This window comes from Paramormyrops kingsleyae, chromosome 7 (assembly GCF_048594095.1).
Source record: "Paramormyrops kingsleyae isolate MSU_618 chromosome 7, PKINGS_0.4, whole genome shotgun sequence".
NCBI lineage: Eukaryota > Metazoa > Chordata > Actinopteri > Osteoglossiformes > Mormyridae > Paramormyrops > Paramormyrops kingsleyae.
The window spans coordinates 20,705,298-20,722,106 of record NC_132803.1 but is presented as its reverse complement, the minus strand read 5'-3'; the positions used below and the strand labels follow the sequence as shown (position 1 = coordinate 20,722,106).

Sequence of the window (16,809 nt, the reverse complement as noted above, 5' to 3'; positions counted from 1 at the left end):
TGATAAGAACATGTCACCAAATGGATGGGTAATTCTGAAGGAATTTGAACAACTTTAGCAAGACACAATATATTGCAGAATTTCAAACTCAAACAGTTCAGCCAATTGGCATTTTCAACACTACTCAGGTACGGATTTTGCTGATGAAAAGCAGATGATGATGGCGAATCAAAAAAACAGTAGCAGAATGTTCTTACAAAGCTGACTTATATCCTGTATTGTCTGTAAAAAGTGAGAAAATATTATGCCCGTTTGTATTTTCCATTTACACATTGGTAGTCTAATGTTTTCAACTCATTTTTTCAGTAATATTTTTATTGGGTGTATTATTTACGGGTAATTCCCCCATCAGATTTTTTATGTTCATGGCTTAGAGTATTGTTTAAGATGGCAAGGATCTTTAGCAGGAAGTACTAAGCAAACTATAATTATTTCAGGAAACAACTGTCAACATTCCTGTCCCATGACACTGTCAACATTCCTGTACTCTGAGGCTTTCATTACATGATAAATTTACATTATTAAAATCTGCCCAAAATGAAATATATAATTGAATTCTATTTTTTGAAGTTAAAATGTACTTATATTTACACTGATCAGTCATAACATGAAAACCACCAGTCTAATATTGTGTAGGTCCCTCTCATGCTGCCAAAACAGGTCTTACCCGTCGAAGCATGGAGTCATGGATTCCACAAAACCTCTGAACAGGAGGGATTGTAGAACTTTTTTTAATAAAGTGGTACAGGAGCCAACCAAGCACCAGTTTGGAGGGGGGGTCAGAAAATTCTATCAGAAATAAATACAGCATTGGAAATTGGCTTAGAACATGACAATGACAAATGTAATGACATTTTGAATATATGAAAATCATGACCCATCCCTAATGAACGAAAAAACATCACATAGGCGTTAATGTGTACATACCATGTAGTTTGCATCATATCTCACCTCCTGTTTGAAAAAATGTGGTACAGTGTGATTCCACATCCAAAATCAAGCAGCTATTGACTATGCTCTGATCCAATGGCATTGAGCATTGTTAAATTTACAGGCAGCGTTTGACAGTGAATCAGGCAGTGATTTACAGTGCTGCCAGCCAATGATGTTGGCCATTGTCAGATTGACTGTACTCTACCAAAGGTATAGGAGGGTCACCGTGGGCCACACATATTCACTGGGGGGCAATCATATATCAGGGGTGGCTGGTGTCACCCCTTTAGACATATCTCTGCCTCTGAAGGTGTCTTGTGGTATCTAGCACAAAGATGTTAGAAGCAGATCCTTTTAAGTTGTGAAGTGGGGCCTCCATGGATCTGACTTGTTCATCTAGCACACTTCACAGATGCGTAATGGGATTGAGATCTGGGGAATTTGGAGGCCAACTTTTTTTAAGTCTTTTTTCATGTTCTTTAAACCATTCCTGAACAATTTTTGCAGTGTGACAGGGTTCAATATCTTGCTGAAAGAAGTCACTATACCTTCGGGGAATGCTGCTGCTGTGAAGGGGTGTACTTGGTCTGCAACAATGTTTAAGTAGGTGATACGTGCCAAAATAACATCCACATGAATGCCAGGACCCAAGGATTCCATTGCCGGAAGCATCACACTGCCTTCACCAGCTTGCCTCCTTCTCATAGTGCATCCTGGTGTGATCTCTTCCTCAGGTGTTCTGACACCTTTCTATCATAGCCAGTATTAATTTTTTCAGCACTTCCTGCTACAGTCGCTCTCCTGTGGTATGAGACCAGATGGGTTGATGCATGCGCATCAATGAGTGTCGGGGGCTTATGACCCTTTTGCCAGTTCACTGGTTGACTTTCCTTGGACCAGTTTTGGTGGATACTGACCACTGCATACCAGGAACACCCTACAAGACCTGCCATTTTGGAAATGTTCTGACCCAGTCGACTAGCCTTCACAATTTCGCCCATGTAAAAGTCTCTCAGACCCATACGTTTGCCCATTCTCCCTGCTTCCAACATGTCAACTTCAAGAATGGTAATGTGATAATCAATGTCAGTCACCTCACTTGTCAGTGGTTTTAATGTTATGGCTGATTGTAATTTATTGTCTACAATTTACGCTGTATTCTGAGTGATAGTTATAGTGTCCATGAGTTCTAAGGAAAGGGACCCTGGTCACTATTTTTTGTCATGCCCCATGGTTCAACATAATGAGCACTATAACGGGCAAATCCAAAGCCGCCATATGAGCACTATAACGGGCAAATCCAAAGCCACCATATGAGCACCATAACGGGCAAATCCAAAGCCGCCATATGAGCACCATAACGGGCAAATCCAAAGCCGCCATATGAGCACCATAACGGGCAAATCCAAAGCCGCCATATGAGCACCATAACGGGCAAATCCAAAGCCGCCATATGAGCACCATAACGGGCAAATCCAAAGCCGCCATATGAGCACCATAACGGGCAAATCCAAAGCCGCCATATGAGCACTATAGCGGGCAAATCCAAAGCCGCCATAAGAGCACTATAATGGGCAAATCCAAAGCCGCCATATGAGCACTATAACGGGCAAATCCAAAGCCGCCATATGAGCACCATAACGGGCAAATCCAAAGCCGCCATATGAGCACTATAATGGGCAAATCCAAAGCCGCCATATGAGCACCATAACGGGCAAATCATACTGATATATTGCTAGTATCATACTAGGCCTTATGCCCCTACTTACCTTAGGCTGATCAAAAACATTCTCATTTTAGTCACAGGTGAAACAGACTGAAATGCTAAATGAGACAATGCTTAAGCTTAAGCTCCCAAATGAGTTTATTATGAAACTATGAAAAGGGTGTAAAACGGATCAGTGTTTCCCATTTGTAAATTATAATCATGAGAAAGAAATTTGTAGATGGCACATTTTGGATATTGTGACACAATTTGCACACATGGTATGACAGGTTCCTTGTTACTAGTACAGGACATATTTTATGGTTACAAAACTTGTTTTACCAAATAAACAGTTACCAAACCTGCTTGTATTATGCTGGACTATACAGTGAATGACTGCAGAAAAAAGGCTCTACTTTCTAAATACGTTCATAAGTGGTTTATCTTTTATTACCACAAATTCATTGTTGGAATTTTGGGCCTCGTACTTTATATCTAATTAACTTGTGAGAAATCATTGTCTCCTGTTAATTCTGTCTGTTACAAATGGCTTTGTAACTTGAATTTCCACCACTAAGCAAGGGCTATAATCAGATTGTGGATCAGGCTCACAAGGGGTTAGCACTGGACCTGGGACCTGGGTTCAAGTCCCTGACAGTGTTTCCTGCGTGGAGTTTGCATGCTCTCCTTGAGTCATCATCTGGGTATTCCGGTTTCCCTCCACAATCCAAAAACATGGGGAAGTTCATTAGCATTAGCAAATTGCCCATAGGTGTGAATGTGCCCTACATTGGGTTGCTCTATCCTGGATTGTTCCCCGCCTTGCACCCATAAACTCCAGACCCCCCACAACACTTAACAGGACAAACGGTTACAGAACATGGATGGCTTGGGCTCTCCCTGCTTCTTGTGCTTGTGCCCATATGTGCACCCATGTTGTTCATATTCTCCATTTCTCTTCCATTTGCCTTTACTTTATTTTCCATTTTGCTGGTAGTTAATCTTTGTCACCCAGCCAAACATTTATAATGATTGTGCTAATACTGTAAATGTTCCTTCATGAGCATTGTTATTATTATTTTTTTCCATTATCTAGGCTCTAGGGCAGAGGTCACCTACAGCCGGTCCGCGGTCCGGGTCCGGACCCAGAAGCTGTCCTATACGGACCCGGACCGATAGCCAAAACATTAAGTTATTATTTCAAACCTGACACTTCTATTTTATCCGGCGCAGCTTTTGTGGTCTTTTCGGTAGTGGTTTAGCAGTAGAACCGCCGTTTCCCACGCCAATGAACATCAAACACCTCTAACCGCCAAGATAGACGTAGTTCGGCTCATGCAGCCCTTTGTCTGCGCTAATGTGCCATTAGTGTTAATAGCAGCAGTGAAGCTAAAACCCGCAACCAAAAATTCCTAATGTTCCTAACAGAGTGACTGGTCTGTCCTGAAATCATACAGCTGAAAAGTTTTTAAATACAGTATGTATTATATAACATGTTGGATAAATAGACGTAGTTTATTGTTGATTTCATGTTCGTTGAAGTTTCTGCTTTTTAACATATGTATAAAATAATGTTATTTGTTATATAAATAACCTCAGGTGAAATAAATAATGTACGTTTTCATGGCTGCCAAATCTCAAGCATCTGGCATGATACTCGTGCTTTCAGACTCACGCTGGAAATCTTATGGCAAATCTACATTATTCCATTATAAAACCTAAAATTAGCTACGTCAAAGGTGTATTTACACGGTTAAATACAAAAGCAGACTATTTACAAGATAAGAACTGTTACATGTGTGCAGACATCTCGAATTGACCATCTCACTCCAGCCAGCTGGCCGAAGTTCTGTGTCACGTAACAATAAATATTGTCAAAATGTTTTTGAATTGTACTGAATTAATTTGATTTGACAGTCAGGTACTGATTAAATGCAATGTTGATGCAACTAATAGGCTACTTAAATATATATCACACTAAATAGTTAGACATTATGATATTCCGGACCTTTGTTTCAAGAAATTTTCTCTAACTGGACCTGCTCTACCCCTGCCCTAGGGTATGTAGTTTTCAGCAGTTACAGCAATTGATGCTTTCTTTGTTCTCAAGCAAAAAAATTCCATGGTATTTTACAAAGAATATCAACATGTCTAACAAAAGAAAGTATGCACCCTCTGGTCCAGTCAATGTGAAATGCATGTTGTTTATTATTACAATGGTGCTGTTGTGTAGTTGAACTATGAGCTATTTGAACATGAATAAATTTAGCAGATTTCCAGGTATCATTGTGAGATATAAATACACACACACAGTAAAGACCAGATGGGACCACCCTCATATTTTTAAAAAAAACAAACAATACACTGCTTTGTGAAACTTTTACTGCAAGAAAATATTAGAAATACTTAAAACAAATGTACCTGAATGTTTATAGTATTTTACAGCTTGTAGTAACACATTATTTAGCCACAAAGGCTGAAGCTATTGGTTTTGAAGACATATCAGGTCTGTATTTAGTGCATTGACATTCACATTCTATTAACTAATGTAATGGCCTCTCTTGATTGTGTCTTAATAAACTAAACAATAGCCACTTGTCTGCCTTGTCTCAGGTCAGTTTGTGACAGGTTTAATGCATTGTCGGCTCCTTGTTTCAATCCTCTACACTGTATCACAACTGATAAGTCAGAATCTTTCATTAATATTTGTTATTTTTATGCTTGTAATGGCTAGAAAGGCACAGCTAACAACTCAGCAGAGGACTCGAATCGAAATTTTGAGTTAAGAAGGATTCACTCATTGCTAAATAGGTAGAAAGTAAATGTTTCTACGCATGGAGTGACTTACTGTTTACAGAGAAAAAAGTTGACTGGGTGGGCATCATTAGGTCCGATCACTCGAGGCCCGAGTATTTTAGCCCCGATGGCAATTATCTTCATTCAAAAAAAAAAAAGTCACATCAAATCAACACTTACTGTAATTGTGACAGGCAAAAGAAACTGGAAGATGACTGTAATGGTCTTTCACTTCTGCTTTTGCTAATTATTTATATACAGTACTATGCAAAAGTCTTAGGTAGTCAAAGAAAATTATGTTGAACTGATCTTCGTGTTGGTGTAAAATGATATATATATTGATATCTGTCAAAGTGTGTTAGCTTAGCCATTTCAAAACCACTGCTAAAGTCACCCCAGTACTTGAAGGAACCATTAAATACACTCATTGACTTAACCACTAGCATACCATATTCGGTTAATAAATATGTAATCCATCCATTTTCTGTAACCACTTGTCATATTCAGGGTTGCGGGAGTTGCACGTCTATTCCAGAAGCTACGAGAGGAAGGTAGGCAATGACACTGGATGGGGAACCGGGAACCAACTAATACCAGAGCACACCCACAGGTAATTTGGTAATGCTAATTGTTTTTGACCACTATGTCACGGAAAATAATGACCTTTTATGTGAATGATAAATACTGTATACAGTTTTAACAAATGTGTATTTTTCACAGATTATTCCAGCAGATCATTTGAAGGTTAGGGCCCCCTTTGAAAAAGTTTTTTAAGTATAGGTTCTGTATAAATGTAAAACACATATGAAATTACAAACATTCAAGTAAAATCTATATTAAATGTACCATTAGGGTCATTAGTGTCAAATGTGTCATTAGACGTATATGTCCTATATTGATGTACAATATATATTAAATGAATGTTTTGAATGAACATTTTAATTTTATGCATTCTTTGAATGAACTCAATTGAATCATGGACAGTGTTTACACACAACTGAAATTAGTATTTTGAAAAGGAAACATCCTTTTTCAGTTGATGCTTTCACTTTGTGTTCTGAGAACATAGTTAAGCTAATCTCACTGAATTTTCTCTAAACAACCAACTGAATGTGGAAAGATCATGCATGTATTCCATTAGAATAATATAAAAGGAATATAAATTTTTATTAAGAAACAACAAGCAATAAACATTTCCTACTGAAGCCAAACGCTACCACATATGGCAAAATGTGAACTTAATGTAAAAGTTTAATATTTTTCCTTTAGGCTTTTCTCTTGAGTGCCTTTCACGTCAAGTGTGTTTTTTTTTATGAATAAAGCTACATTGGGGACCAGCATGCGGCTCAGTGGGGCCAAGCCTCCCTACCTGTGATTAGAAGGTCAGTGGTTCAAGCCTGGTTTCAGCACATCTCTGGGTACTTGAGTAAAGCCCTTGACCCCCAGTTCCTTGAGCACCACGACAGTCAGCCACCCTGCACAATCAAGCTCATTCTAAAATGGTGGAGGTATAAAGAGAATATCCCAACAGGGATCAATAAAAAACATCAATTACTATATATGTATCCATGTATATGAATACAATGGGAAATCTTTATATATAGGAGTATATCAAAAAGGAAACATAATAAAAAATAAACATAAAAATATGAAACATACATGAACTTGCTTGTTGTTTCTTAACATACACACACTCTATATTTGCTCTATGGAGGAAACCTACCATGTGAGTGTGTGCGTGTGTGTGTGTTTGTGTGAGCGGGTATACCCTACCTTATAGGGACACAATGTCCCCAAAATGTGATGAATACCCGTTTTTTTTTTTCTTTATGGGGACCAGGAAACTCAATTTAATAGAAATCTGTGACTGCAATGAAAAAACTAAAAATGCAAAAACTCTTGTATTTTGCTTGGTTACTTATGATTATAGTTAGGGCAGGGTGGGGGTTAAGGTTGTCATAATTAGCATTTTTCCATAGAAATGAATGAGCGGTCCCCATAAGGATATGTTTACCCAACATGTGTGTGTGTGTGTGTGTGTGTGTGTGTGTGTGTGTGCGTGCGTGTATGTGCGTGCATGTGTGAAATTAAAACCCAGTGCAGCATCCAATCTTGTGAAGCATGCAAAATTGTCAGTTCTCAGAATTATATCTTCGGAACTGTTTCAACATGCCACACTCCCAAATTCTGAAAGGTGAAACACAATCTCTAAAAGTCATGTCTACTTTACTATAAGTATATGATCAAATTACTGTGAACTTTCCAGGTGACTCTAGATTCTGCTCCTGGGGAAAAAAAACAATTGGCCTTTTATCCTGCATTATTTTGTGTAATAATAGCAAGGTAATAGCAAAGCATTCAATTTGACTTTGTAATATTTAATTTTGCATCATGCAACATGAAAGGAAAATGTAGTTTTTTTTCCCCAACACACTTTGTTATTTATCGCTGTGTTTTGTGCCCTGGAATAACACATTTTGAACATAAAATATAAATTGTTAGTTTTTTGGCTGAAATACATGCAAAACAGGAATCATACTAACAGGGTAAATTTACTTCAAATAAGAATTTAAATACTTTAAAATCAGAATTATGTACTTTTTATGTATTTTAAATTGAACTATATGCATCTATATGAACCTATTTTTTTAGTTAACTGATATGTCATATTACTAGGTTAACATTTACAGTTACGGCACTAATTTTAGATTCCAATAAACTGACATGAATGAATATTAACAAATATTACAAATATTTTGTTGACCTCAGTGAAGTACCTAGATTTAAGTTTCACTAAATATTAAACATACGCTGGATGAGTAATGAATATAGGGACCAGACTGGAAGCACAACTGTAACAAGAAAAAAGAAAAAATGCCATATGAGCAGATCGGTGTTTAAATGTTTAATTGATTTATATAGATACACCTACGAATTTTCTTAAAAATTGATATTAATTGATTTTTCATTCTCAGAAAATTGTTTTCAGATTCAGGTACTCATTAGAAGAGAAAAATGTTGACTTCACATGTTTTGTATTGTTTTTTAATTTAATGACAAGTTAAAGACAGGGTGTGTACTTGAATCACAAATATATTTCAAATTCCAAGTACTATAACTTAGAACTAATTACTCAGGACTGAGGCAATATTCTATTAAGGTAGGGTAGTGCATTCATTGTGCGCATTTTATTACAGCTTAGTATCTATAGCGCATAAATTAACAACAGCTCTGAGCTCTAAGAGGTGGGCAGGACCTTAAGGCTAACCAGTTTATAATTATAACAATTGCATTGACACCTGGTTTCTGTTGTTATTTTTTTTTACTTTTTCTTCTCCTTTATGGCAAACATCAATAGGCATTGTATAGTTTATTGTTATGCACATATAAAATGTTTAAAAGTCTGAACATATTTAATGCTTAACAGTAACTGATGAATGGCAGCTTATTCTACAAGCAGCCTGTATGGTAATTTCAGGAGACTCATTTTAAACTTTTGAAGCCACAGACAGAAATGAAAGGAATAGGAAGGTCTGTTGTTCAGTGGGTTAGGATACTGTGCCTGTGAACAAAGGTCACCAGTTTAAGTCTTGTATTCACAACTGGACCCTTGAGTGAGGCCCAAACATCCGGACGCTCCAGGGACTGGCTGATCCTGAATTGCCAATGGCACGCGGATAAAAGCATCTGCTAGGTAAGTGAAATGCAAATAATAAAATCTGCAACACCTTGTTAAGAATCACCGTTCATCCAAGCAGGATTATATAAAAAGTGAATATTATATAACTACTGTAACACACTGGTGAAGGCTTAGTGATGAAAAGGTTTGGTTAAATCTATGATAACCCTTATAACGAGAAAACATCTGAGTTTGGACTCGATCGGACCTGACAAGGAGTTTAAAATATAAATCAGTATAGAATACATCAGTGTCACATACTTTTATACTTGAGGTGTGGCAGGGTGGCTCAGTGGGTAACCACAAAAAAAGGAATATTGGTTATCCCACAATGATCAGTTATGACTTCAGGAAAGAATACTGGTATATCCTGTCTTTAATGGTAAATCTTCTAAAATTCTGTCATTAAGTGATTAGTGCAAAACGGGAAGGAAACTGAGAGAACTGGTTAAAATTAACATAAATAGTACCATAGGTTCTTCTCTCCTTGCATAACAGTATACACAGATTTCAGTTTATCCTTTCGATTTCCTCCAGCAGTAAGGCCCCAATGAACCATCTGTTTTAAACCATGTTGGTTAGTCAATCAACTGCAACACTCATGAAAGTTAACCATTTAATTGTGAATAATATTTAAACATTGAATAAGCACATGATAACACTGACAATGACACTTAACATCAACGTAAAAACACACCAAATTAAATGCCCACATAATCTAAATGGCTTTCTTTGAGTAGGTTGATTATTTAAAATGCTTTGTCAAACAAAGAAAACAAATTAACTAGGCATAGATGAACAAGCCCAGTGATTAAAAAAAGGAAGAATAGTTATGGAAGTGTGGAAACAAACCAATAATAGTATCGTTGTAAGCCTTGATCATGTAATTTACATTGTCTAAGACATGCTTCATCACATAATTTAACACTACTTTAAATGCTTTTGAATACTCTCTTGAACAGAGCATAAAGTCTACTAAAATGGCTTTTAGAATATCTGTAACTGATTGTCCTTGCAAAAGAAACTAAATTTATGTCTTTGAAGATTTGTCATTGACAATGGATATTTAAAGATATTTAAATATCTTCATTTATTTAAAGTTCTTAGGTTTTGTTTACAGTGCAAGTCTACAATAAGTAACTCTTGTGATGTTAACTTGATGTGATCATTTTTCACCCACAGGTTGCTGAAAACAGAAACGCACAAATAAATGCCTCAAATACCCTATAAGGCTTCCCATCACTCTCTACAGCTGTAACTTTCCTGCTGTTCACCACGTGGCTATCTATCCTTTGTGTGCTCCCGTGAAAAATAGCTAATTATGAAGAATGAATCTGTCAGTCTTTCACCACTGGGACTTTAGTGTGTTTACTGTAAGTGTTAGATAAGAATAACTGGATTCTTCTGCAGAAGTACCGTTTATTGTTTCTCTAACTGTATAATTAGTTCTGTGTTTGCACTGATTATTAAATGATCATGGAAAATAAGATGAAAACAGGGACACTTTAAGGGAAATACTAAAACGAAGCAAGACATATTTTATAATGACAGGATCAGGTAGGAAAAATCCAGAATCTATGTACATACAGTGTTGTTTAAAAGATGTATAACTACTGTACCTTTTAGACAATATACATCAATATACACCACTGCTTCAGCAAATGAGAAGCCAAAACAATATTTAACCAACAATATGCCTGATTTTGTCCTGTTTCAAAATGCTGACTACAGAACAGACTAGCATTGTCCTTATTGAATTAGAAAAAAACATTTGGCAAGACATACATTTGTCAAACATTTCAGTTATTTTTCTGTTTGCAGATTAAGAAGCTTCACATTATGGAAACATTTCAGTGATGGTACTCAAAGGTTTTGGGCACCAGGGTCTTTGCATGACATAATTTCATCCCTGAAATCCACTTTCCGTCCCACAACTTGTATTTTCAGAGATGAATGAGTGCCATGTTGTTCTAGGTGCATCTGAACAAGATTGCAAGCTGAAATTTCAGGGGGACTGATGTGCTGTCCAAAAACAGTCAGGAAAATAAATTTATAGTCACAAACATCTAATACTTGTTGTACGTTTCTTTTTTATTTGTTCATTTCATTTTTAATTGAGGCATTGACGATGCGGTTTGGTTTAAATATGTTACACATTTATTTTAAAAAGGATTTGATGCGTTCATTAAGTAGTGGGAATCAATGCAGTTGTGCCGGTTTTGAGGTCCAAATATACAGAAGGTCCATGACTTGTGGAGTTTTTACCCAACTCCTTTCAAAATTATGCAGGCGAGTGAACATAGTTATCTTCATTCCCTATATAGCAGGCAAAGTCGTTTTTTTATCTGTGTTTATATGTACTCATATAAAGAGTGTGTATTTGATTTTTTTTTTCAAAGGGGGAAAAAATGTTAGTCATTTAAAAAGCACCACTGGAATCTTGAAATGTACTGATTCTGTTTCTATTTCTTTCTGTTAGAATCAGGCTTTTTGAAATAGAGAGCAGATGAAGGGAGACATAATGGTCAGGTGACCACCAATTTTATGTACACGATGGAGCAGCCATTCAGTTCATCTTCCGGTATACACCACATGGTTTTTGGGAGGGGGGAGCATTATACCTGACTCTGCAGCCAGTTACGAGGGTCAAGTTTTGCCCGCAGGTTTCTCAGGCTGCTGCGTGCTGTGGTACTGCGAGGGAAGGGCACGCTGTCAGTCTCTGAAGCGGTGCTGCCCTCACTGGAGCTGTGGCTGGAGGTCGAGCTGGAGCAGGACGGGATCGGCTGAGGGGCCTGAGCCGGCGAGCTCCCATAGCCGCGGCCCCTAAGGCTGCTGAGCTTGGCATCCAGGGAGAGGGTGCGGGGGCGTGAGCGGGGGAACAGCGGGGATCCGGGGCTGTCTGAAAGCTGGCCACGCTGATGGCGGCCCGGGTCACGAGGGCTGCGACAGTAGAGATGAGGGCTGAGCCCAGCTCCCTGGAGAGAATGGGAGGGGGGTGGAGACTCCCCAAACAAGGACATCCAATGAAGGGGTCCTTCAGGGTGGCTCAGAAATGACTCCTCCTTCACGCGCCGCGCCAGAATGTCTGTCACCGTCCCAATGTCATCTGACGTGTCAATAACTAGAAAGAAGAAAGGCTTGTTTTTTAACAATTGTATTTCTTCCAGGGATGGCAAAGAAAGTACAATGCATAGCCAAGCCTATCATTCACAAGCTTGAAAGTACATTATGTACTAAATTAGACAAAATTATCTGCACACTCATCCTCTTATTGATGGTCTGGTTTGGTTACATAACCTATCTAAAGATACAATACATTCCATCGGCCACACGTTCATAAAACAGCAAATATCTGCTAGGGGTAATTGCAGGATAAGCAATGTGTCCCTAAATCAACTCAACACTGGTTCGCATCTGTGGAAATGAAAAGAGACTCTAAAAAGAAACATTATTCCTTCCGACAACTTGACAAATGTGCAAGGCAGCTGTAGACAGCTATCTCAATCAAAACGTGAAGTTGCAGAACATTCCAGGCCCCACAAAGCATAAATTCTTAGCATTGGTATAGGTTGTGATCACAGCAGGATGGGGACAAGGAGCCCATCGGCAAGACAGGCCTCTGCGTACCATTGCTGACGTAGTTCACCGGGTACACAAGCATATTGCACAACTTAGTCAACCTTAGAGAATATCGTAGCACTGATGACAGAAGTGTCGGCGTCTGTCGCATTACAGCACTCCGTCGCAATGTTTCTATGGGAAATGTGATCATGATTACTGACTGGCAACCAGTGGCCCTTCACCGTTGCATCTTCTTCACAATTTACCCTATAGAGGAAACCCATCATGAATTTGCATACAGTTTGGTTTATTTTTCCGCAGTTTTATGTGTCGAACGAAAGGTAAAGATCATATGGGCAAAATAACAAACTGGCCAGGAGTATTCTACAAGGAGTTTAACACATAAAATTAACCACGAACAACAACTGCAATTGCACATTTTGCTGCTTGTTTTCAAGTTTAACTTTGTTGACATCTTTCATGATTTTAATGAGATTCTAATGAACGAGAGGTAAAGACGAGGATGCAGGCCTTAAAAACATAGTCAGCATGTACTACATTCATACAGGTGATGATTAAACAACACTTTTGGTTTGTTTGGTTTTTCTGTTTTCATCATGTTTCATACTGGCTCTACACCTGTAAAACAGTTCATCACACAACCAAATTTCAGCATTTGAACCCATTTTTAATATAAAATGTCAAATTTATGAAATTGTATTAAAACGTTCATTTTTCCTATATACATCATTAGCATTGTACTACATTCAAAAATATGTCATTTTGTAAATCAGGCCACTTAAAAAGCTAATTAAAATAAAAAATACATCTTTATTAATATTCTGTCTGTGAAAATTTTCTATTTTGCAAAATAAAATTACAATAAAATCTTTTGTTCCTGTACTGGTGTTACATGGTGTCACTGGCATTATAGTCCTGTTTGATAAGGTTTTTGTTCTTTTTAATGATATATTGTCGTTCAGTTGTTGAAGTTGCATGCTTGGTCTGCAAGGATTTTTTTTGTGGAATATAAATATACCTTAAAAATGTATAACAGATCTATATTTTAGTATTTTTAAAAAATGTGTCTATAAGTAATCATTGGTGATAATTATTTAAAAGAAATTCATTTATTAAATACAGACACATTGAAATTCAAAATTAAGTAATTTATAACAAAATGAATGTCTGATGTGATGATACCAGTGACAGATCGACCAAACGCTGCATTGTACATTAAGTGATGGTTAATGCACGACGAGCCATCCAGTACACATTTTAAAAACACAAACAAATTTATTATTGTATAGTGCGTTATCACAACATTACATTGGTAAATGAACTGCATTTATATAGCGCTTTTCTACTCCTACGAGTACTCAAAGCGCTTTACAATTCATGCCTCACATTTTCACCCATTCATACACACATTCACACGCCGGTGGCGGAGGCTGCCATGCAAGGCACCAACCTGCACACCGGGAGCAATTTGGGGTTCAGTGTCTTGCTCAAGGACACTTTGATGGGATCAAGAGGAACCAGGGCTCGAACCTGCAACCCAGCCGAACGATAGCACTAGCTCCTGCGCCACCATCTTCGGGGCATTTTGTCTCAAAGAGCTTTATAGCATCCCCTCCCAAAGCCCCCAGTGAATAAGCCATAAGCGACAGTGGCAAGGAAAAACTCCCTAGAAGAAAGAAACCTTGGGAGGGACCAGACTCAAAGGGGGAGCCCATCCTCCAGGGGCCGGCAGGGAAAGTCAAATCGCATACATATACATTTTGTTATTCAGCTGCGTTATAAGTGAAACCCAACTTATTTAGTGTTTACCGATTATTGAAACCAGACTTGCATACCATCTCACCTAGGCAGGTTAAACAGGACTGTAAAGTATGACAACAAATACATTTCATCAGTAATTCATTTTGGTATTTAATCACTGACCACAGGTCCTGGTTCTCAGCCTGAAGCATTGTTGTTCTCTAAGTGATTTGCAGCAATTTCTTGCCTTTTACGTTACTGTAAAGTAACATTAGTTAGAATTAAAGATTATAATCGGACATTGATTTACTACTGTGATTCTGGTCATATGTGTCAAGTCATAGAAAATTAATCAACACCCTTCAGGTCTGAGAATTCAACATTGCCGTGGTATAAAATATATTAAAATATATCTGAAATTGTACTCTTAACTTTGGGATGGGGGGGTCTGGAGACTTTCCCAGAGACTATAGGCACAAGACAGGGCACCAACCCACCGCAGGGCACAATCACACACCACTCACTGACATGTACCCACCAATGGGCAATCTGGCAACACCAATTAACCCCATGATTACACAGGGAAAACATGCAAACTCCACTCACATGGAGCCAGGCCAGAGACTCAGACCCTAGTCCCAGAATGTGAGGCAACGGTGCTAACCACTGTACTAACATGCCACCCTGCATGATTACCTTAATCATTCATTTCAATTCAATTCCATTAATGTCATGGTACCTAAATTGATAATAGTCACAATCTTTTTTCAGTAATTTCAGTTTTTTCACTAACCACAACCACAAAGATTTTTCTATCACTGAAGTTTACCTGGTCTGTGAGCATCTTCTGCTGCTGGTTTCTCTGCTTTGTTATGGTTTGGGTGGTAACATCCTTTCTCTGCATTAACCTACCGTTTGTGTATAACCTTAGACAGAATGCCTGTCTGGTTGACAAAACCCTTCACCAACTTTTGACATAAAATACCTGACAAACAGACTCACCCAAACAAATAATAACAAGTTTATGATCTTGTCTTCCCTTGTTTACATAGCAAATAGTTCTCACACATATCCACACGGTGAGACGCTAATTCAAAACTATTTGAAGTATCCCGGGGTTTTTTAAGGATAGTCAATAAATGACATAAATGTGACAGAAATTAAACCTGTTCAGGTTTCCCTGCCTACAGCATGTCACCAGTAACTTCACAGACTGCTGTGATGCGGAGCTCTCTGATATCACCAGAAAGACAGAAAATAGGACAGTACAGCCCTTCAGCTTTGCAAAGGGTGTAACCATCCTGGTTAAAACTAATGCCCTACAGGACAAAACTCCTCTCGGGGTGCAACACTGTTTAACGGCTTGTGAAAACAGAAACATGTCTTAGCTAGTGAACATGCAACTATGTGGGCATAAAAAAAAAATCCTGGAAAAAAAACAAGTTGCAGTCACAAAAAAAGCTAGAGGGAGGAGAGTTTAGTGAAATCTTCCTTCAGATAAGCATCTGTAATATGAAACTGTTGACAGCAATATGAATCTCATAGTGTCATGGTACATGGGGGGAGGGTGTCACTAGCTGACGACCCTTGCTTTATTTAACGTTAACATATTTTATTTATATATATATATATATATATATATATATATATATATATATATATATATATATATATATATATATATATATATATATATATATATATATATAACATTCAGATAACTATATAGTGATATAACAACAGGTATTTCTGAAAACTCTCCTTTATCTGACTTTAAATTGACTGACTGGTATTCAAATTCCCTTCATATATAGCAAAATAACACAGGATTGTTTTTATTTACATTATTCAGAGTCATTGAGGACAGGTGAGTCGTTATTAGTCTATGCTGTTGCCAGTGCTGTCTCAGACAGTTAATTGTGATTTTAAAATAAAATTTTGTACTATTACTTTAGGGGATAACTAATTAGCTCACTAAAAGTATAATACAGTAATGACCCATTCATCCTAAAAAAAAAGATTGGGAAGCAAACGATTGCTGTCGTAACTGTTACTTCACCTGTCACTGTAGTAGGAGGAGAGGAGAGTGCGTATCTCAGTGGACACAGTATTATCCTGGAGTAGGAGTCCCTGGCACGACTGAGTAGACAGGGGATTCACTGGGCAGGCACAGTGCAATGCAAATGTGGATGGGCGAATTGGTACACAAAACAGGCAGGAAAAGAAACAAAGGTGACAAATGGAATGGGAGTTTATTGTAATGAAGGCAAGGGGAAAGAAAACATGAATGGTAATTTATTTTAAAAAGCGAAATGAGTTAGTAATATATATGCAAATAAGCAGGGGGAGCGCATAATGCCAGATTTCATAATTA

General features: G+C 37.8%; 1 protein-coding gene across 6 annotated transcripts in view; it reads right to left on the bottom strand.

The window, feature by feature from the left end:
• Positions 1-9,715: 9,715 nt before the first annotated feature.
• LOC111847071 (rhotekin) overlaps positions 9,716-16,809 on the bottom strand; it is a 73,125-nt gene continuing 66,031 nt past the window's right edge. For 5 of the 6 annotated variants that reach the window (XM_023817943.2, XM_023817945.2, XM_023817946.2 and 2 more), the window contains one exon: positions 9,716-12,234. In XM_023817943.2, the coding sequence (XP_023673711.1) occupies positions 11,729-12,234 (506 nt within the window). In that variant the 3' untranslated portion in view covers positions 9,716-11,728. Of the gene's footprint in view, positions 12,235-16,494; positions 16,595-16,809 lie in introns of all 6 variants that reach the window. The other variant, XM_023817949.2, reaches the window with a different exon arrangement.